This window comes from Malania oleifera, chromosome 11 (assembly GCF_029873635.1).
Source record: "Malania oleifera isolate guangnan ecotype guangnan chromosome 11, ASM2987363v1, whole genome shotgun sequence".
Classification (NCBI taxonomy): Eukaryota; Viridiplantae; Streptophyta; class Magnoliopsida; order Santalales; family Ximeniaceae; genus Malania; species Malania oleifera.
The window spans coordinates 36,877,079-36,898,790 of NC_080427.1; the positions used below are offsets into that span (position 1 = coordinate 36,877,079).

At 36.7% G+C, this 21,712-nt stretch overlaps 1 protein-coding gene across 1 annotated transcript; it reads left to right on the top strand.

Moving 5' to 3' along the window:
* Positions 1 to 787: 787 nt before the first annotated feature.
* On the top strand, positions 788 to 21,712 carry LOC131167342 (uncharacterized). Its single transcript, XM_058126121.1, has 8 exons — positions 788 to 1,262; positions 1,369 to 1,418; positions 1,519 to 1,588; positions 1,683 to 1,788; positions 11,670 to 11,736; positions 11,890 to 11,965; positions 20,234 to 20,526; positions 21,283 to 21,712. Exons 1-8 carry the CDS (start codon positions 1,103 to 1,105, stop codon positions 21,364 to 21,366), a joined length of 906 nt encoding a protein of 301 aa, XP_057982104.1. The 5' UTR covers positions 788 to 1,102; the 3' UTR covers positions 21,367 to 21,712.

Consider the following 21,712-nt stretch of genomic DNA (forward strand, 5'->3'; position numbering starts at 1 on the left):
GAAAATGGTATATTTTTATGTTAATTTTGATATGTATATTTTGTGTTTTATAATTTATGTTTTAAGTTTTATAAGATATGGATGGTTGTGAAACATATTGGTATTAGTGGATAATATTTTGAAGACATGTATATATTTGAATACTGGCGGATTATTAATTTATTATAGTTGGTAGTTAGAATTAGTAAACTCTGGTATTATGTTATATGGAGATTATGATGTATGTTTTCCGCTGCGTATGTTATAAATTATGATCTATCAAGATATTATCAGGTATAACACGTCAGACCCGGGTTTAAGGGTTCGGGGCGTCACACTAGTCGTATTACAAAGTTTTCATTCTTGTGTTGAAATAAGCATTTGTTTATGTTGTTTGTGTTGTTTGTTTGTTGTCGTTGCTTTTTTTAAAATCTTATATATATATATATATATATATATATATATTTAAGATGAAAAGAAGAGTGGATTAAAATTGAAAAGGCAGAATGTGCAAGGAAGGGGGTTCCTAACTTCTAAGAGATAGGAAAGAAATAAAAGGAAACTAAAAATATATTGAATTATCTCCTTAATTGAAATAGTAATATAGATTACTCTAAATCTTTGAAATATGATTTACATGAGTGATTTTTTTTTGAAAATAAAAAAATTTTAATATATTTTTCATATTATGTTTGAAAAGATCTTAATTTTAGATTCATATTGAATTTAAATAAAATAAAATATAAAATTATATTAGAATTATTTAATTTTACCAACATATACTTGCAAGTAAAAATATAAATTATTTAACTTTTACCCAATGACATGCCCTTTGGCGCAATTTTGCTTCTGTAGCTGTGTCTGAGTTTCCCCTGTCTCTCTGCTCTCGGCCTCTCTCTGCCGTGCCGTCGATTGCTGCAGCGAGTTTGGTAAGAGAAAGGAGAGGGAGAAGAGAAGAAGAAAATGAAGGCCTTGCAGTTCTTATGAACCGTGGAGTTGTTTTGGGTTTCTCTTGCCGGAGACGGGATCTCTTAACTTATTTTCTGCTCCTCTTCATCCCCTTAGATTACTCTCTCCACTAAGCAGAGTCCTCATTGAGAAATTAATTTTCAATATCCACAAAATGGTGTCGGCGAATGCGCCGGGGGATTTGTCGTCGGAGATGGACGCGGATGCCTCGAGACGCCTCTTCCCTCTTCGCTATTACGAGTGTCATCTTCTTCAATCCATACGCCCTGATGGCAGGCCCCTCGGAAGAGCTAGAGATACGACTATCTCCCTTGGTATGTTAGATCTTTCCTTTTTCTTTAAAATGAATGTAGTTTCAGATTTGCGGTTAATTACTCAAAAATTTTTAAATGTTTAAATTATTTTTTTTTTCCGCTTCAGGGGCTGTTGCTTCTGCTGATGGGTCAGCTATGACAAAGATCGGTTGCACAGTAGGTTCTTCATTTATGCTGTGTGTGTGTGTATGTGTGTGTAATGTGGTTATGTAGTTGGGAATTAGCACCTAAAAATTATAACTTGGTTCTTGTCCAGACCATGCTGGCTGCCATCAAAATGGAAATCATGACCCCTTCAATGGAGTCACCGGAGGAGGGCTGCATAGGTTTCATCAATTCGTGCTTCCTCTTTGATTTCGTGTTCTTCCATGTTCACTGTAATTAATGGTGTTTTTATATCTGAATTTCTGTATTTGCCAGCTATTGATTTCCACATGCCCCCAATTTGTTCCCAAATTGTTAGGCCTGGGAGGCCAGCTGAAGCAGCTCCAGTTATTTCAAAACAGTTATCTGACACGATTTTAAGGCATGTCATTATTTTCTCCTATGCTCTCTTTCACGCAGAGTCAATGTTTTCCTCCTTGTTTGAAAGAGTGCACTTAGTTTTTTATTTTTATTTTTCATGTGCATATATTTATTGCTTTCCTCCTAAAATATATTAAGAATGTTAGCACCTTTTTGCAAATGTTTTCACATGCCTTTTCAATTGTGTAATTTATGTTGTGTTCATGAATGGGAAAGGCTTTAGGGAGGTGTTCAGACTTCAGAGGCTATGCCATGTAGGACAGATAAGATATACATAGTGGCACAAATGATGTTTAAATTGTTGTTGTTGCCCTTGATGGGAGTGGCAGAGAGTGGAGGATTGTAGCCAGTGCCACATTTGATGGTAGGACCTTAGCGGAGAAAAAATTGAAAAAAAACACAGCTGCATGTGACTAGTCAAGAATGGAAATGCAAGTTCTTCGTTGATAGCCCATGAACTTGGGGAGATGTTAAGGGCTGACTCCCACATGTTGAATGACCTCATGTAGCATTTATTGAATGAGAATTATGAAATTGATCTCCCAGTGTGGTCATATGGAACATCAAGGGTGAGGGATGAATTTGAGGGGGCTTGTGTGAAGTGCTATAGGATACTCCATATGTATTTAGAGTTGCTAAATAATAATTTTAAAAGATAGGTAAAATCCCATTGTGGATTTGTCTTTAAAAGAATTTTCACATTCATCAAGAGAAAAGAAAAATTGTTGTGTGAATCCCCCATTCTTAAAAGAATTTTCATATGCTTTAACGTCCTGATTATTAGTTTTTATGCAATTCATTTAATCTAGATGCCTTTTTGGAAGGACCATTTAGGGGTTGTTTGTTAATTCTAGTAGCCTTGGATAGGAACAAGAGGCTATTTCCCTCGTTATTTGTTGTCGGTCCAAATGAGAATAGAAGGTCATAACTATTATTTTTGTAGAGCATAGAAGGATATATTGGAGGTGAACCTAGTAATAGTATCTTTCTTGTTTGATAAGCTAGTGGTTGTGTTCTTGATTCTTACGTATTTTATGTGTGCTGGACTGATTTACATAAAGCCATTGCCTTTCATGGTGGCTTTGATACAAAAGGATTGGTTGATGGTGTAGCTCAAGAATTCCCAAATGCAACTCATATAATCAAACAATTGACCACCTGTACATAAACTTTATTGCGAACTATCTCGCTTTACAATCTAGGTTTGGTTTTGGAATGTTGTTAAAGATAGTAATGGGTTGGATTTTGTGGAGGGAGTTCTTGAGAAGGGTTGAGAGATTTGTGGCAAACATGTAATGGATGTTTTGAGAGGGCATAGAGAGATGAACTAGGCAGTTTCCAAGAAGCTCAAGCATGGATTGTGGTAGGTGAAGGTATTCTGATGGCTGAAGGAATTCCTTGAGCTAATGGGAATCCAAAGCGAAGGTGACAGAGGGAGGGAGGGAGCTTAATTGTTCAAGTGTCAAAAAGGTCCCCTTTGAAGAATAATTAGGAGTATGCATAGGAGACAGGCAAAAATGGTGGAAAATGTCATCCTCCAATAATAGACTAACATGCCATATCTCAATTAATGAAAATAATGGATTTTTTATCAAATCTAGTCACAACTCACAATAGATGGCGAGATGAGAGAATAAAGGGAAACATGTGTCATGAATGACATAGGGACACTTGAGTAGCTTAAGAAAAGGCTAAGGGGTAGGGGTTCCCAAACCCTAATTTGAGACCACCAAGGCAAAACTCTCTAGAGCATCTCAAGACTAGAATTGTAGAGACCCCGCCATGTGTCTCTATGTCCAATCAGGGTGCGCATTGCGAATCTTGACTTCTTGCAAGAATGCAAAAATAATATAATTAATAATTAATTAAAATGCACTTGCAAAGGTAATGTTGGTCATCAATATAATCTAGAGCATGACTACATTTTTATGCATTTACAGATTTCAAAGATGTCGCGAATACTTTGAAAAGTCACCCTAATGAAGCATTCAAGTGCTAAATGAAAAGAAAACCAGCACAGTGGTCTAATTTTGTGGTGGTGATAATGCTCATAGAAGTGATCACGTAAAAATTACCATGCCTCAGTTGTTTGATAGTTGGATGGGGAAGTTTAAGAGCGAGCTGATACAGTAACTATGGTAGAGAAAATAAGAATTTAGTTGATGGGTAGAGTCCAAAAAGGTATGCAAATGGGATGTAGTTGTGAGGCACCAAAGGAATTGGCTAAAGCTGTATGTAAAAGAGGCTAGGTTCTGTTAGGTGCTGCCTAAAGGGAGATAACAATTCTATGTTATGTCGTTTAGGTAGAGATATTCTATGGATTTGAACAAGAGAGCTTTGTTTGTGGCACTTATGGGGCATTAATGGACTACTTTGTAAGCTATGTAAAGTATATGATTGACAAGCAATAGATTAGCTGCTTTACTAGAGACACCTATTTGGCAGCACACGATTATATCATTTCTCCAATTGCTAAAGTTATCTTGGATCCTCCCAGCAAATAAGTTCAACATTTTGGAAAGGGAGATAAATGCTTGACCAATTGGCCTTTTTTTTTGTTTTGTTTTGGGGTCCTTTTGAGCTGTAACCAATAGAAGGGCTTCTTAGTTTTGTATTCTTTCCACATTCCTTCATTCTTGTTGTTTTTAGTGTAATCCCAAGAGGGGGGGGGGGGGGGTTGAAATGGTGATTTTAAAATTCTAGGTCGAATATTCCGACAAGCAGTATTTCACAAACCTTGAGTCAATCTAAAGCTAGTATGAAATAAACAGATAGATGAAATCACAAATAATGTGCTCCAAATAAATTCAATCAAGCAAGCACAAGACAGTAGAGCGGATAAAATAAAGATGACACCAGATGTGTTATCGAGGTTCGGCAACTGTGCTTACATTCCCGCCTCTAGCTTGCAAGCTCGAGAATTTCACTAAAACTCACTTACGGGTGGAGCGACTCTAATTACAAAGTCTCTCCTTACTATGCGAGGAATACCCAGGTCAAATTTGTAGGACTGACCCCAACCTTTACAACATCACCTTAGAAAGGTGCAACTGGTTTTCCTAACCGGGTCTAAACCATCCCGAACTTGCTTAGACTCGGTTAGGAGAGCACCAAATTGCTTAGACTCGGTTAAAAAAGTACCAGATGGTTTAGACCCGGTTAGGAAAACCAGTTGCACCTTTCTAAAGTGTTGTTGTAAAGGTTGGGGTCAGCCCTACAAATTTGACCTGGGGTATTCCTTGCCCAGTAAGGAGAGACTTTGTAATTGGTGTCGCTCCACCCGCAAGTGTGCTTTAGTGGAATCCTCGGGCTTGCGAGTTAGGGGCGGGGACGTAAGCACAGTTGCCAAACCTCGATAACACATCTGGTGTCATCTTTATTTTATCTGCTTTACTGTCTTGTGCTTGCTTGATTGAATTTATTTGGAGCATATTATTTGTGATTTCATCTATCTGTTTATTTCATACTAGCTTTAGATTGACTCTAGGTTTGTGAAATACTGCTTGTCGGAATATTTGACTTAGAATTTTTAAAATCACCAATTCACCCCCCTCTTGGGATTAATCAGAGCCTAGTTGCTTAGACTTAAACGTTTTTCTACAAAAAGATCGCAATGACTCATGTTAGTGTAACCTCATTTGCTGAGGGACACTCGTCCCCACACGTCCTCGTATTTTCTGTGGTATGAACTATACCTTATGGAAACAGAGGATGCAAATTTACCTTCAAAATATTGATTGGAAGGTGTAGAGAGTGGTATCCAGAGGAAATTATGTCCCTGTTAAAATTGTAGAAGGTGCTAGTGTACCTAAAATGGAAGATGAATACACCGATGATGACATGAAAGCTATTAATGTTAATGCAATTGCCACGAATGTTTTGTACTGTGCTCTTGATGTCAATGAGTTTAACAGAGTTCTGGCATGCACCACTGCCAAGGAAATATGGGACAAATTAGAAGTTACTTATGAGGGCACTAGAGATGTAAAGGACAATAGGATTGACATGTTAATTAGTGAGTATGAAGCTTTAGGATGAACTCTAGTGAATCTATACAAAGCATGTACACTTGTTTTACGCACATCACTAACTCACTACATGCACTTGGCCAAACCTATCCCATATACAAGATGATTAGAAAAGTTCTTAGGGAACTACCACCAGTCTGGGAAGCAAAGGCTATTGCTATAGCCGAGGGTAGAGACTTAAAGGCAATGACTCTAGATGAACTGATAGGTTCACTCATTACATATGAGATGACTATTAATGAGAGATTGAATGAGCATAATAGAGTAAGGATAGTAACTGCTTTGAAAACATCCACTAATAGTTCTAGTGAATATGGTGAACCAGGGTCAGGAGAGGATATGGCTATGCTTACCCGAAAATTCAGCAAGTTCTTTAGGAAGAACGGAAGGCCGTCTAGAAAGTTTCGAGGCTCAACATCTGAAAAGGGTGAGTCAAGCAGGAAAAAGGAAAAATCAGATCCTCTTATATGCTACAACTGCAACAAAGTTGGCCATATTCGACCAGAATGTCCTCTATTGAAGAAGGATGCGAAAAAGAAAGCAATGAAAGCCGGCACCTCTTGGGATTACACCAATTTCAGCAATTCTCATGCACCATTATTTCATGTTAAAATCAACCTTAAAGAATTCAAAGAGACAAAAATGAAAATACATTATAAGCTACTAGTTGGATTACATTCAACTTATTCAGGTTCTCTGCTAAATATTTTGACCATTAAAACCTTTACAAAAGCATTTATCAGCCTTTTGATTTGTCTTTTTCTAGTTGGTTTGTTGTTGCTACCTTTCATGGCCACTCTCTTTTGTTTTTTTCATTTTATATCTTATTTTCGACTATAGTGTATTAATTACATCGAAGAGGAAGAACATGTTAAGGCACATTAACTCCATTGAACCCATGGGTGTGTTGCCATCTGATGTCATTTTTGCACATGCTTGCAACTTTCTAGCGCAGTCATATGTACATACTATATGTTACTAGCTCTGAGCCTCTAACATTGCATGCTCTATCATTTTTGGCACACATGTTGTCATTTAATCTAAAATTTGTGAAAAATATGTAAAAGTTGCACTAAAACACTGTGATACAGTTTTTAGTTTTTACATTTTGGTTTGTCCCAGAATTTTCTCGGGAGATGCCTTATTCTCCCTCTTGTATATTCTTTTTTCTTTCCCTATTGATGAAATTGTCCTTTACTAAAAGAGAAAAATACTGCAGTACAGTTCTTATAGTGGGTGGCTGCCAAAATAACTGAAGTATTCTATTTCAAACAAAATTATTTTTACTAAAGTTTGTTACTTAATTATCAGTTATAAATGGCCATCATATTTGTGCTAATATGCAGAAAGACGTATAGAAATATTTATAAAATTTCTATAAAATATGCTCAAGTATTAATATTTTAATTTATAGGCAATTACTTAGAAGTATATTTTGTGCAACAGCCTTCCTCTGATAGAAAAAATCCCATGGTCTTGAACCAATCTTACCTGGGATCGCAGATCCCAAGTTTGTCTACGAAGTGAAATGATTGTTTTAGTGTCTATGGTTGATTTCTTTTGTGTAATACACTAATACTAATGGATTTGGGTCCATAACAAAAAAAAATGTGTAGAAATATTAATAAAGTTTCTATAAATAAGTTCAAGTATTAATATTTTAATTTATAACTGTGATTATGTATTATGAATTTATTTAAAAACAGATGAATTGTATTTAAAAACCAACTAAATACAAATTTTAATCTCCACTGTTTGTTGAATATATTCATGTATAAGATTAAATAATTTAAAAATAGTTATTCATATTAATCAATTATTTGTACTGAACAATAATATGATATAAAAATAAAAAAGAAAAAGAAAAAGGAGCGTAGATGTGCTCTTGGAGCATAGATGTGCTCTGGGAAGAGAGAGAGAATTCATCATCAATTCCTCAAACTTCCCCAGTTTTGGAGCTGATCTCATCTTCATCCTTGGAACCCTCCCTTCATTGCTTCCAATTCTCAATCCATGGCTGAGGTCAGGAATATTCCCCCTGATTTCATAGACTAAGCTCTGCCTGAAAATGCTGCCATTGCTGAGGAGGCGCCATCGCCTCTTCCACCAGTGCCACCATTCCACAGAGGAGAAGGGATAGGTACTCGAGGATAGGAGAGTCGACAAGGGCAGGGGCTTGGATTGCTGTCTCAGTTGCCACAGTGGTGGCAATTAGTTCATCCATAACACATCAGCACTGTCAAGGGAGCGGGAGAGGGATTACAAGAACCATTTTTTTTACTTAGTAACTAATGGGAGTACTAATTAATATTTGATATTTTTTATAAGCAAATAGGAATATATTACTTAAAAGGACACTCACTACTGAACAGTGCTTTGAAATTGAAATAGAATCTGTTTTTCTGCATGACTTTGGGTTTTCTTGTCTGGTCCCTCCAAAGGGATTTGTTTTTCAGATTTCCCAAGAGATTGGTTGGCACTCTTGGTATGATGTTTTCTTTCTTCCCTAGGGTAATTTCATTTTTTTATTTAAAAAAAAAAATTTCTATAAAGGAGTCGAGATAGGAACTGTCAACCAAAACATATAGAGGGGCCAGTCATGCAGAAAAAGGGGGGAAAAAAAAAGAAGATCCAATGGAGCAAGAGAAATGGAATCCAGCAGGTCCTTATTCTTTGTTTTTTTTTTTGTTTTTTTCCCTGTATCTAGGTCCAAGCCTGCTACTCTAATCCCACCCTGTCTATCATCCCTCAATGAATCTCTAAAGTAGCATAACCAGGCTCTGGTGCCCACCCACTTACAGTGGAGCAGAAGATGATTTGCATCTTCACCATCATCTTTGCGAAGGAAACAGCTAGTAGCTGTGGATACACCTCCTTTCATCAAATTGTTGATGGAGTGGTGACTTTTGATGTGTTAGCAGTTTCCTTTCCTATAAGAACTGAAAAATCTTTTTTATCCTGGATTATCTACTTCTACGCATGTATTTTTGAGAAAGTATTTTCTATCACCACTTTTTATCAAATTGGTGATGGAACGTTGACTTTTGATATGGAAATCACCTTTCCTACAAAGCTATAAAAATTGAAAATTGGAACTCTCTTTATTTTGGATTATTTGGGTCAGTTTAAAGAAGAATGACAATTTGGACTCCTAAAGCTTGTTCTGGCCGTAGGAACACAGCATGTTGGCTGGCTGCTGTATTCTGAGAGATGGCATGCCCTTCTCTTGCACCAGTTCTATCCTGAGTCTGTTGAAAGTGACACACAACATCTTTTAGAGATAGCAGAGACTCAGAGTAAAACTTGCTGTGACTTTCAGCTCAACTACATCATTATAGAATAAGGTTTTAATTATTATTACATACCTTGGACCTTTGAGATAACCAAATTCAACCGAAATGAATCCATGACAAGCACCAGTAATCAACTTGAAGAAGAGAGTGAGGCTTGGCCAGTAGGGCTGGGCATGGTTCAGCTAATCAAACCATTCCCCATGAACTGACTGAAGCTTCTGTTCGCTAGAAAATGCAACTAAAGGTTAACCGAATTTCTCTTAACTGGTTTAATGGAACTGATTGCTTAAATTGGCAGAAAATGATTCATGTAGCTGACCACACTTAGTGGGACTTAAGGCTTGGTTTGTTGTTATTATTGTTGGTTTAACATAACTGAATCTTTGGATCCACTTTAAAGGTTTAAAGTCGCTATCAATTAATATATTTTCTTCTATTATAATTGACATGTAAAATTTTAAAACTTAAACATTAAAATTCAAGCTTCAATAAGAAGTCATATAAATTTATGAACTTTATATTAGCATCCAGCTTAAGCTTAAAATCATCCATCCATGAATTAAACATAAACGAAATCCATTATCCAAGTTCTAATTCTTGAAAAATGACATAAAAGTAACCAATTCAAGTTCTAAATTGTTGTAAAACTATTTTTTATTTAAATTATTGAGTATTATATAATATATAATTATATAAATTTTTAAATATATATATTTTTAATATACCAGTTCGGGATAACTGCGATTATTGAATTTTGAATGGGCTGAACCAAAATGGAACTGAAAAAATAGTTTAACAGTTTTCAGTTTTGGATTTTTCTTCCGCACCCCTAGCTATGGGGCGAGGGGTAGACTCAGCACAACTGCCCAAGTGTCCCTCGTATCCGTGGTTATCAAAATACCGATCCGGATCGTGCGATTCTACGATCCTACAATCCATACTTGCCTAATCAATCCAGATCTTAAGTAGATCTTAATAAAGTAGGATCCCAGTAGGATCTTATCTGGATCATTAGGATCTTGATCCTACTTGTGATCCTAGGGATCCTACTTTTGCAATGGAATATGGATTCTTCCTATTTAGGGTTTTAAAGAAAAAGGCCCAATATATATTTTTATTGGCCCAAACACTTTACTTTTGCATTGACACAAAAACTTGGTCTCGTTGGTTCAAATGCATCAAAATTAGGGCAACGTAATGAGAATGTTCTAGGATTGGTTCAATCCAAGTCAAGAGAGCAGCTGTGCATCTCTTGACAGTAGAGTTCAGCTGACAGCTCTCTGAGAGCTTAGAGTTCTTGACAGACAGATCCTAGGTTGTCTATAAGTAGGCTTGGACTGTTCCTTCTTCCAGCAACGGTAGAGTTCAGCTGAGAGCTTTGAGATGAGCAGAGAACTTCAAGTAGAGAGTTTCATAGTGAGGCTGAGAGCTTAAAGTTGCAGGCCTATAGCAGTTGTGCATTATCTTTGTAGTTCTTTTTACTTTCTTTCTCCTTTTTTTTTTTGTTCTCTAATTATTGACAAACCAGTTACCTATTTTTTTCCCTAAAGCAGTGAGCATATAGCATTCTTTTTCCTCTTCTTTTCTTTGCCACTAACAAAAAGTTCTTCCTCTTACTTCTTGTTTTTCCTTCTTCTCCTTCTTGTTATGGTCTGATGACAAAACTACAGAAACAAAGAAATTTACATCAGTTCATTGAATTATATAATTAGAAAATTTTCTTCCTTCTTCTCTTCATTCTTTTTGTTTTTCTTTTTAATTATTGTTATTAAATAAATAAGTGAGCCACAGTCTGCCCTTTGCAGAGCACTTTGCTGTTCAGGCTATTTAGATTTTTTTTTTAGGGTCAAAATTGTTGAAGGAAAAACCTGCTAGGTGCTAGACAGCAAAGCTAGCTACATTCCTGAAATTTGTTTTAAATTCTTGAACTTACTACCAAGTTTTAAGGAATTTTGTTGGGAGTTGTCATAAGTTATCAAATATATAAAATTTTAATTTATTTTACATTGTATGTAGAATCTTACGATCCATGATTCAATCCTACGATCCGATCTTGTAAACCCTCCCAACAATCCAATGTAGGATCCTGATTATAACAACCTTGCAGTCCTATCTCAGCCCATAAACTCTAGTCTTGAAGGAGCAGACCCAGCACAAGCACCCCAAGGATCTCTCTCTCCTATCTCAATCCAGAAGCCCAAACTTGAAGGAGCAGAAGTCCAGAAATAGTAAGGGTGGGTTCATCCAAATCATCTGGAGATGGAAAGGAATGCCATTGTGCAAAAAAGCATTAAAAAGGCTTCTTGTTTTGGATGTAACTGACTGCTGTGAATCAGCTGAACTGATTGATCCATGTCGATTTGGTATTGATTTGCATGTAAATTGACGATTCAGGCAGGGGTTCTTTTGTCCTTGTCATTGTGGTGGCTTTAAAATGGAAATGTCGTTCTTTTGCTTCTTGTTTGTGTGGACTTTTGGTACCACCTTCTTTTGATGCTTAATCCCTTTGTAATCTGTTTTTGCATGCACGTTTTGAAACAGTTTATTATTTTTTGTTGCAGTTCTGGCATGGTTAATTTGAAGGAATTATCCCTTGTCGGTGGGAAGGCTGCATGGATGGCATACTTGGTAATGGTTTTCTATGTTTTGATATTTTCATAATATTGTCATGAATTCAGAACTCTGCCTCTGGGCTTCTTTACATTTGAATTCGGCAATTCTGAATAAGTTCCTAATTTTATTTCTTTAGTTTTCTACTGGATGACAAAGTTGTTTTCTTAGGACATATACTGTTTGGATGCTGATGGTGCTCTTTTTGACGCTGCTTTACTTTCAGCCGTTGCTGCCTTAACTCATTGTAAGATTTGCACCTTATTTCCATCATTTTTTATTCTGTGCAGCCCATTCAAGGGCTAACACAAACACCCTGATTTTGCACCTGTTAATGGTTATTTTAGTCTTTTAGTATTATTAAGTGTGTTAGTTTTATGTTAGTTATTGTGAGTTAGTAAGGGTATTATGGTCGTTAGAATGTATTTCATATGTATTATAAATAGAGGGAGAGACCTATCTTTGAGTTAGATCGCTCATTTAATAAAAAATTTCAACATGGTATCAAAGCAAGATCCAACCCAAACCACTACAGCAGCACAGTCCTTCATTATTTCACAAAACCAACCATTTAGCCAAAAATAGAACCCTCTGAACCATAACCCTAAACAATCCCATTGCTGGAAAACTCCCCACGCGCTGGCTGACTGCGGGCAGTCTTGACTCCACGTGCCGGTGCATGAGTGTTTCAGGCCAATTTTTTTTCTTATTTTTCCTCCAGCATGTTCTGATCCCTTCTCTAGACCATGTTGTCAAGCTATTGGGCATGTGTTTTGCTCAAAGATCTAACCTTTTTCAACCATGCACTCGTGGTAATAATTTAGTTGTTGTTCAGTGTTTGTAAAGGCTATTTGTGAGTCTCTTGGAGTAGTGGTAGTTTTCATAAGTTGATTTGTGAGGCTGTGGCAGTGTTATATCTTGATTTGTGAGGCTGGGGCAGTGTTCTATCTATTTGTAAGTGGTTCACCTCGTCTGTGGTTGTTCTGTGGTTGTGTCTTGGTAAGTTTTGATAGTTCTTCTTGTTTGTGAGTATTGGATGGAGTCTATGAATACAAAAACATGTTTCCTTCATTGCTGCGACAAATAACAATTGAAAAGTTGGATGGATAGAATTATGTTCATTGGTCTAAGGTTGTTCAGGTTTATTTAGGAGGATTAGGAAAATTTGATCACTTGCTCCAATGTGGTCCTTTTGATGGTAAGAGAGAAGAAGTGTGGATATAAGAAGATGCCTTGATTGTTTCCCTCTTGTGGAATTTGATGGAGCCCCAAATTGCACGGATGTGCATGCATCTAGATACATGCAAGGAGTTTGGGAGTATGGCAAGTTTCTATACTCTAGTAACATTACACGTATGTATGATTTGTCATAGGGGTACTTTCAATTACAACAGGGAGATAGGAGCATTACAGATTATTTTGGAGAGATGAAATATATTTATGAGGAGCTTAACATCGTGCAACCACCTATGATGTTCGTGAGATGCAGAAGCTGAGGGAACAAATGACAATTCTTCTAGTTCTAGCAGGTTTGAAACCTATGTTTGAGGCAGTTTGGTCCCAGATATTTAGTAGTGCAGAGTTGCCATTATTTTTCGATGTTTATTCTCATGTCCTTCATGCTACCTTTAGCATACATTCTCTTGCTTTTGCATCTAGCTCTGAGAGGACAACCTTTGCCATGCATGGTGATTCTAGTTTTCAACCAAGCAAACGCAAAAAAATATCGCGGTTGTTTGAGCAGTCATGGCAGTAGAGATAGATGGGGTGGAGGCACTCCTCGCAAGTATGCTTATTGTGGACGAGGTAATCATACCATTGAGCAGGGTTGGGATCTTTGCGATAGACCTTCATGTGTTGCAGCCACCACCGGCGCTACACCTTTGGGGGCAGTCCAAATTCATTGTAGCCTTGATCATCTATGTTGGAAAAGTTGAAATGTCTAGTTTCTTACTTGAGTTATGTGTCTAGTCTTGATTGTGAGTCTCGTCAGTTAGGAAAACATCATTGTGTCTGTTTTGCTTCATGAGTTGATAAATGAGCTACAAGCCCTTTCATGTTAGTTCATCATGATGTTTAGGGTCCTAGTAGAGTTGTATCTAGGTTGGATTTTCGGTACTTTGTAATCTTTGTGTATGGGTTTTCAAGGATGACTTGGCTATATTTAATAAAAGATCGTTCTGAGTTATTTTATATATTTTATGCTGAAATAAAGACTCAATTTGGTTTTCAAGTTTGAATACTTCGGAGTGATAATGTTGAGGAGTATTTTATTACTCCATTCACTGCTTATATGACTCAGTTTGGTATTCTTCATCAATCATCTTGTGCTCATACTCCTTAACGAAATGGGATTGCAGTGAGGAAAAATAGACATCCTTGAAATCACGTGCACTTTATCAAATGCATGTACCTAAAGTGTTTTGTAGTGATGCTGTACTTATTGCTTGCTATCATATCAACAAGATGTCGTCCTTTGTTCTTAGTGGTAGAATTATCTACTTTGTTCTCTTTAGTAATTCACCTATATTCTCTTTAGCTCCTCGTATATTCGGTTGTGTACTTTGTTCATCAACTGATTCCCGGGATAGATAAGTTTGATCTTCTATAAAATGTCTCTTTGGGCTACTCATATGCTTAAAAGGGTTATTGTTTTAATAGTCCTATTTTGCATCACTTCTTTGTTTCTACAGATGCTACTTTCTTTGGGTCTACACCATACTGCGCTGAGTCCCTGAGTGCTTCTGATATCAATGAGTCTCTTCCTCTACTTAATCTTCTAGATTCTAGTTTGCTGTCCTTACCCAATCAACCACTTGTGTCTCCATGTAGTTTGAGTCCTTCTCATCGTCTTGATCATTATAATTTGCAAGTGTATTCTCGATGGTGGCTCCAAGGAAGAGTTTCCCCTCTAACTTCTACTACCACACTTCTAGTTTCCTTGTTTGATTATCATATTTCCCACAATGATCCTCCCATTGTTGTTCGGAAGGTAAATGCACGTGCACAACATCCCATCTCCAACTATGTTTGCTATGACTTATTGTCACCCTCCTATTATTGTTTTATTATTTTTCTATCATCTGTTGCCCTTCCTTAATCTGTTTGGGAAGCCTTAGCCCACTCTGGATGGACGAATGCCATGGGTGGAGAGATAAATGCTTTATAGGACAATGATACTTCGGAAATTATATCTTTTCCTCCTGAAAAATCTGTGGTTGGTTTTCGCTAGATATGCACTAGGAAAGTTAACCTTGATGGTTCTGTGGCTCGTTTGAAAGCATGTCTTGTTGTTAAAGGGTATACTCAAGTGTACGGTTTGGATTATTCTTACACTTTTTCCTTGGTTGCCAAAATTACATTAGTATGTTCATTCATCTCCTTGGCCACCACTTGTCACTGGCCTTTGCATCATTTAGGTGTGAAGAATGACTTCTAGCATGGTGATCTTGAGGAGGAGGTCTATATGGAGCAGCCACTTGGGTTGTTGCTCAAGGAGAGTCATGTTTTCTGCGTCGGCTCAAGGAGGCACTATGTGGTTTAAAATAGTCTTCTAGAGTAGGGTTTGGTCAATTCAGTGTTGGAGTACTTGTGTTTGGCTTCGACGGTATGTAGTGGATTACTTTATGTTTTATTGTCATACTTTTTTGAATAGGATCCTTTAGATGCCAAAATAAACAAGGCAAAGAAAGTCCCGCACCTATAAGTGCCCAAAGAGCTTGATCATGTCTTTGAGGGTTCCAAACCTCGCCCTTCTCTAATAGGGGAAAGTAAAGACCCATGTCTAAGGATATACGAGCGGGCAATACATACCAAAAGGTTCGAAGAAGGAACGCACATAAGGGTATATAACCAACCCACCCTTATGTAGTGGATTACTCTATGTTTTATTGTCATACTTCATCGAGTGGGATCCTTCTTGTTGTGTATGTGGATGATATTGTAATTACAGGTGATGATGATCAAGATTTTCAAAACCTTTTAAACATTTTCTAGACTAATTTTCAAATTAAAGATTTGGGACCATTGAAATACTTATTGGGTATAGAAGTGTCTAGATCTCATGTGGGAACTATTTTGTCATAGAGGAAGTATGTTGTTGATCTAGTGGATGAGACTGTGCTATTGGGATCCAAACCGATTGATACACCCATGGATCCTAATAGTAAGTTAGTGCTGGATATAGGTGATTTGTTGGCTAATCCTGGATGATATTGAAGACTTGTTGGAAAGTTGAATATCTAACAATCACTCGGCCAAATATATCTTTCGCAACAAGTGTTGTGAGTAAATTCCTGAATGCTTGGAGGACAAGTCATTGAGACATAGTAATTCACTTCTTGAGATATCTCAAAGATGCACCTAATATAGGTCTCTTATATCACAATTAGGGTCACACTTATATTCAAGGATATATGTATAGATGCAGATTGGACCGGGCCGCCTTTTGATTGAAGATCCACAATTAGTTACTTCTTGGTTGGTGGTAATTTGGTTTCTTGAAAGAGTAAGAAACAAACTGTGATGGCTAGGTCAAGTGCTGAGTTAGATTATAGAGCTATGACTGACACTATGTGTCAACTTGTTGAATTGAAGAATATGTTGGAAGAATTGGGTTTTTCACATTCTCAGCTAGTGGAGTTGATGTGTCATACTATTGCTTCCAACCCAGTCTTTCATGAGTGAACTAAACACACTAAAGTTGATTACTATTTTGTCCAAGAGAAACTTGTGGAGAAGCTCATTACTACTACTTATGTGAAGTCTGATATGCAACTTGCTGATTTTTTTACCAAAGCTTTGGGGGAATTTTTTTTGGGGGAGGGTTGCTCTTGTTAAATTTATTTGTAAAAAGCTAGGAGCATGATATCTATGCTCCGACTTGAGGGGGAGTGTTAGTGGTTATTTTAGTCTTTTAGTATTATTAAGTGTGTTAGTGTTTTGTTAATTGTTGAGAGTTTGTAAGAGTATTATGATCATTTGAATGTATTTGGTATGTATTATAAATAAAGAGAGACCTATCCTTGAGTTAGGTCATTCATTTAATCAAAAATCTCAACAGCACTTGCGAAATCCATTTTGGTTAGGATGACTTTTCTAACTTGGTTTATAGCTCAACTAATTGATAATTATGTGGAACATGTAGAGGGGATACCTTCGTGTTTATTTTTACTAAACAGAGTACGGAAATATTGCTAATGTTCATAATTAATTATTTTCCTTCTTAAAACCAATTCATCAAATTAATTTTGACACACATAATGACTTTAGTCTCATTGAATTGGATCCATTAAAACACAAAAAAATGAGTCATTGCAATTGCCTCTTAATGATTTTTTTTTTTTTAAATAAAAAAAATTGAGTCAAGTGTGACGCCCCGATTTTCATATCATTTTTTTTTCAATAATTAATAATCAAACATACTTAAACATCAACTACGTCAAAAACTCTGATACCATCTAAACATAACCTGATCCGAAGTGGGATATCGGGTAAACAGTCATACAAACAACCCTAATAGCGGAAGTCAATATTTATAACACTCAGGGTACTAAACATCGATAACATATATATACATATCTAACACATTCTCAAAAATCAACCATAAACTCTAGGGGAATCACACATCCCTAGCTCTAGCTCAAACCACTCACCTTGTCTATCAGGGTACCAGCTCCCCTCTATTTCGGAGCTCTACCACTTGGTCTTTCTCGGTTCCCTGAAATATTTAGATATTTGAGTGAGACACATCTCAGTAAGACGAAATAAATTATTTACAGTGTGTGGCAATAAGAGTTTTGTTATATCATAATATTCTCATTTCAGTGATAATACCATTTGAGAAAAATATACCAATTAAACTCATAATCATATAGATATAAAACATAAGCTTTTATAAGCTTTATTTTCATTTTCGAACTCATTCACATGCAACCCATATTTATCAGTGAAAGTTTCTGAGGATAGGGGAGATTACACGTCCATACATGTAGCTCCCCTCTACTCTGATATTGTTTGTAACCTTACCTGAATGATTCAGGTGCGGCTACAACTGATACTTATCCACCTTACTCAGTAAGCCCTCAGGTAGAGAGTTTTATTTCGCCTTATTTATTTATCTTATTAAACTCATACTCTTTCTTTTCTCTTTCATTTTCATTTCATCATCTAGCACATAAGTGTCCTCGGTAACCAAAACATGCGTGTTTGTAACTTATGGCTGCCCTGAGGATATTCTCCACGCCATGCATTCCCCCATGGTGGAGGTTGTGCGGCTTGAAGGTTGAATCTAAACCACAGTTGGTCGACCCGGTTAGATCAAAATAAACGATTCATATACCCGTCTGTAGTACGAATGGCCTGCCTAACCCTGGTCCGAACTCCAGGGGGCAAAACTACCCTTCTCACTGGCTCATTTGACTGCCACGCCATACTCTCCACGAGACCGTGTGGTTGCACTTTTCATTTGCTAGCACTGGTACCGTGTTCATTATCAACAATCATCCATCAGGGTTTTCATTTCCACATTTCATCATTCACATTTCATATTCACGTTTCAATATTCACATTGCAACATTCTCATTGCAATATTCACAATTCCATATTCACAATTTCAGTATTCACATTTCAACATTCACATTGCAATATTCTCATTTTCATATTCACATTTCGGTATTCATATTTTCATATTCACATTTCAGTATTCATGTCTCATCTCATAATGGCATATATCACATTTCAATATTCTCATCATTTTCTGTTTCTTTCTCATTTTTCAATACACATTCCATTCTCATAATAGTATATTTCACATTTCGCATATTTCAACATTTCTCAATAAAACCTAATTCATCATTTCATAACTTTCAAATCCCAAAACATCACTGGGTTTCTCTTATATTCTTTTCTGCACAAAAACATTTCAATATGCGTTTACTTCATATTCTCATAATTCACCATGCAGTTTACATGACCTAGTTTCAATCACATTCTCAGTGTAACTCATATGCCACACAGTTTCATCTGTTATCCATATCATAATATATATAGTTAAAATTTCATATCATCAGTTTCACATATTTATTCAACTCATAATTTCTAAAATACTACAATAATTTATTCCCTTTACTTGACTTACTGAGAGGTCCGTTAAAAACCCAAATCCTATGTCCGTGGCGTCCGAAATTTAAAACCCTAAAAATCACATTTTTCCCAAATTAATGAACTCATCTCCTAGAATAATTCTCGTTTAACTCTTCCTAGGCCCTATATACTCCAAACAAATACTTAAATCCTAAAATAGCTTACTTACCCTAATTTTGGAGCGGTGCCTAAGGACTCCAAATCAACAATCTGTTCTGGTTAAGTTGTAGAGAATCTCCCCACAAACCTCGTGGCGGTTCCCGATCGTTAATCCGGGCTATAACGAAGCCGAGAGAGAGAGAGAGAGAGAGAGAGAGAGAGAACCGTAGGTTAGAGAGAGAGAGCGAGAGGAGAGAAATTCATGCTAAAAAATGAGGGTTTGCCTATTTATAGGCCGGTGTTCGTTGACGAGTTCAAGTAATTCGTTGATGAACCCGTGAAGGCACTTTGTCGACGAGGATGCTGGTTCATCAATGAACCTGAAATTCTCTTAATTTTCCCGACTCTCAGTATCTTCTCGTCGGCGAGACACGTGTACTTCGTCGACGAGATCTATAGGGACATTCGTCAACGAAGACTCTAGGTTCGTCGACTTCGTCGACGAATCCCTGTTGATCCCCCTTTTTCCTTTTACCTTTTCCTTCATTTCTTTTCTTTTATTACTTTCATTAATTTAATTTTTCGGGTCTCTACATCAAGTGTGCCTGAAGTACAACCCCAAGTGCAAATTTATTAATAATAAACTTTGTTTATGAAGCAAATTTGCATATCATTTGCTTACATTTCCTTTGCAAGCTCACCTATGTGAGAGACTGACCTGCGCTTGAAACTTGAATGAAATCTTGTGGGTTCTTAAGATTAGTAGGTAAATGTGGTGGACCAACTAAATGGTTGGCCACTCTTAGGAGATTGTCAGTCCTTCTGCCTAAAATTTAGCACTTTTCTCTGTTAGATGCCTGACTTCCATCTAATAGAATATGGTTTTTTCCTGAGCATTGATTTAACACTGTTTTTCCTAAACTGTAATTTGTATGCTGTGTGAGATACGGTGTATCTGTACAAATTTGGTCATATGTCATGTTATATATATAGAAAACATTGCAGCCATAGTGTACAACAAAGTTGTGCAATCGAAAGCAAGTGGGAAACTCTATTGCTATGATAATTTTTCCTAAAATACTTATATTTTTGTTTGTTTTAATTTGTTATTTTTATTTTTTGGTGGGTTTCATGTCTTCATTTAAGGTTGCACCTTCTTTTCTTTCTAATAAATTTTATTTTTCTGTGTAAAGAAAACATGCACTGTAGTCATGAACTTGCAACATTTGTTCTATTATTGGCTCCTATTTTGTAACTTCTGTGCGTTTTGCAGTGCGAATTCCAGAGGTTTCTCTAAATGAGGATGGAAGAGTTGTTATTTATCAGGAACATGAAAGGAAATTAGAGAAGGAGCCAGTCAACAAAGAGAGGAGAAAGCTCAAACTGAGTAGCATTCCCTTTTCATTAACATGCATACTTCATAAAAACTACATCTTGGCAGACCCTACTGCAGAGGAAGAGGCTGTCATGGAAACTTCTGTAACTGTGGTCTTGGATCCATCTAGTCAACTTGTGTCTCTTTATAAGCCAGGTGGGCCAGTCCTAGCCTATACATCAGCTGTTCAGGTGAGTTTGCACCTTTGAGGATCATCAGCTGAGATTCTGATGGTATCGAACTTCTCCATCTTTATACAATTGAAGAGGTGCATGAATTGTGCTCCTTGGCCAATGATTTAGGAGAAAGTATCATATGCTTCCGAGGTACCACATCAGCAATGCCCCAAACCAATAACCGTTGAAATAAATCTAAGATTTTGAATTCAATTTTTTTTTTTATTATTAAAAATTCAAATTACTGGCTTGTGTCACCACATCGGAGGTTTCCTGGTAGCATGTGATACTTCTACAATCTTACACACTACATCGTGTGCCCCGTTATGCCATTTTCTCAATCTACTGCTTTGAAAACATAATGGTCTGTAAAGATCAATTTTGCCATGGCTTGCCTTTTTATTGCATCAGTTTTCAGTTTTAGCCCTATGTATCCGAATGGATTCCAAAATTTAAAGAATATTTGAAATTGTTGAAGGTGCTTTTATTCTTTTTCATGAAACTGAAGCGAAATGACATTTTAAAATCAGGAGGTTATATAGTGAGCCTCTTTACCTTGCTAGATGACAGATCAACTAAATGTGATTTCTCTTTCACAACTGGAAGTCAGTGGGTTTGATGGGGCCAGAACATAGGAACCATCCCCCTGAAAGTATATGAAGCACATTTAGAAATAACTCTCCCTTGTCTAAAATTCCTTGGTTAGCTGGCTCAAATGTCATTTTTGCTGGATAGTAAGTTAGTGACCAGGAATGCATGTTGTGATTGCAGGATTGTGTTGCATTGACAAGACACAGGTTGAAGGAACTCCAGAAGATTTTAGATGAAGCTATTTTGGATATGGAGGTTGACTAGGTTCGATCTCTAATATTTGAACAGATTACCCAACAATTATATTAGATCATTTAGCGGGCAATCCATTCTATCTTCTTTTAAGACAATAGATTGGGATATCGATTCTTGGTACATGACAAGTTTGGCAACGTTGTCAGCTGAGTTTGTTCTCCATATTTTTTGGAACATTAGTCCATATTAGTAGGTAAGAATGGAATGGAGTTGAATATGTTAATCTCTACATGTTTTTCATATTTCCTTTTGCGAACCGAACCAAAAGTGATGTTTAACTGTCAGCTACTTTTAACTCGGAATATAGGATGGTAATGGTAGACCACATATTGCCATTGCTTCAGTATCGGCAAAA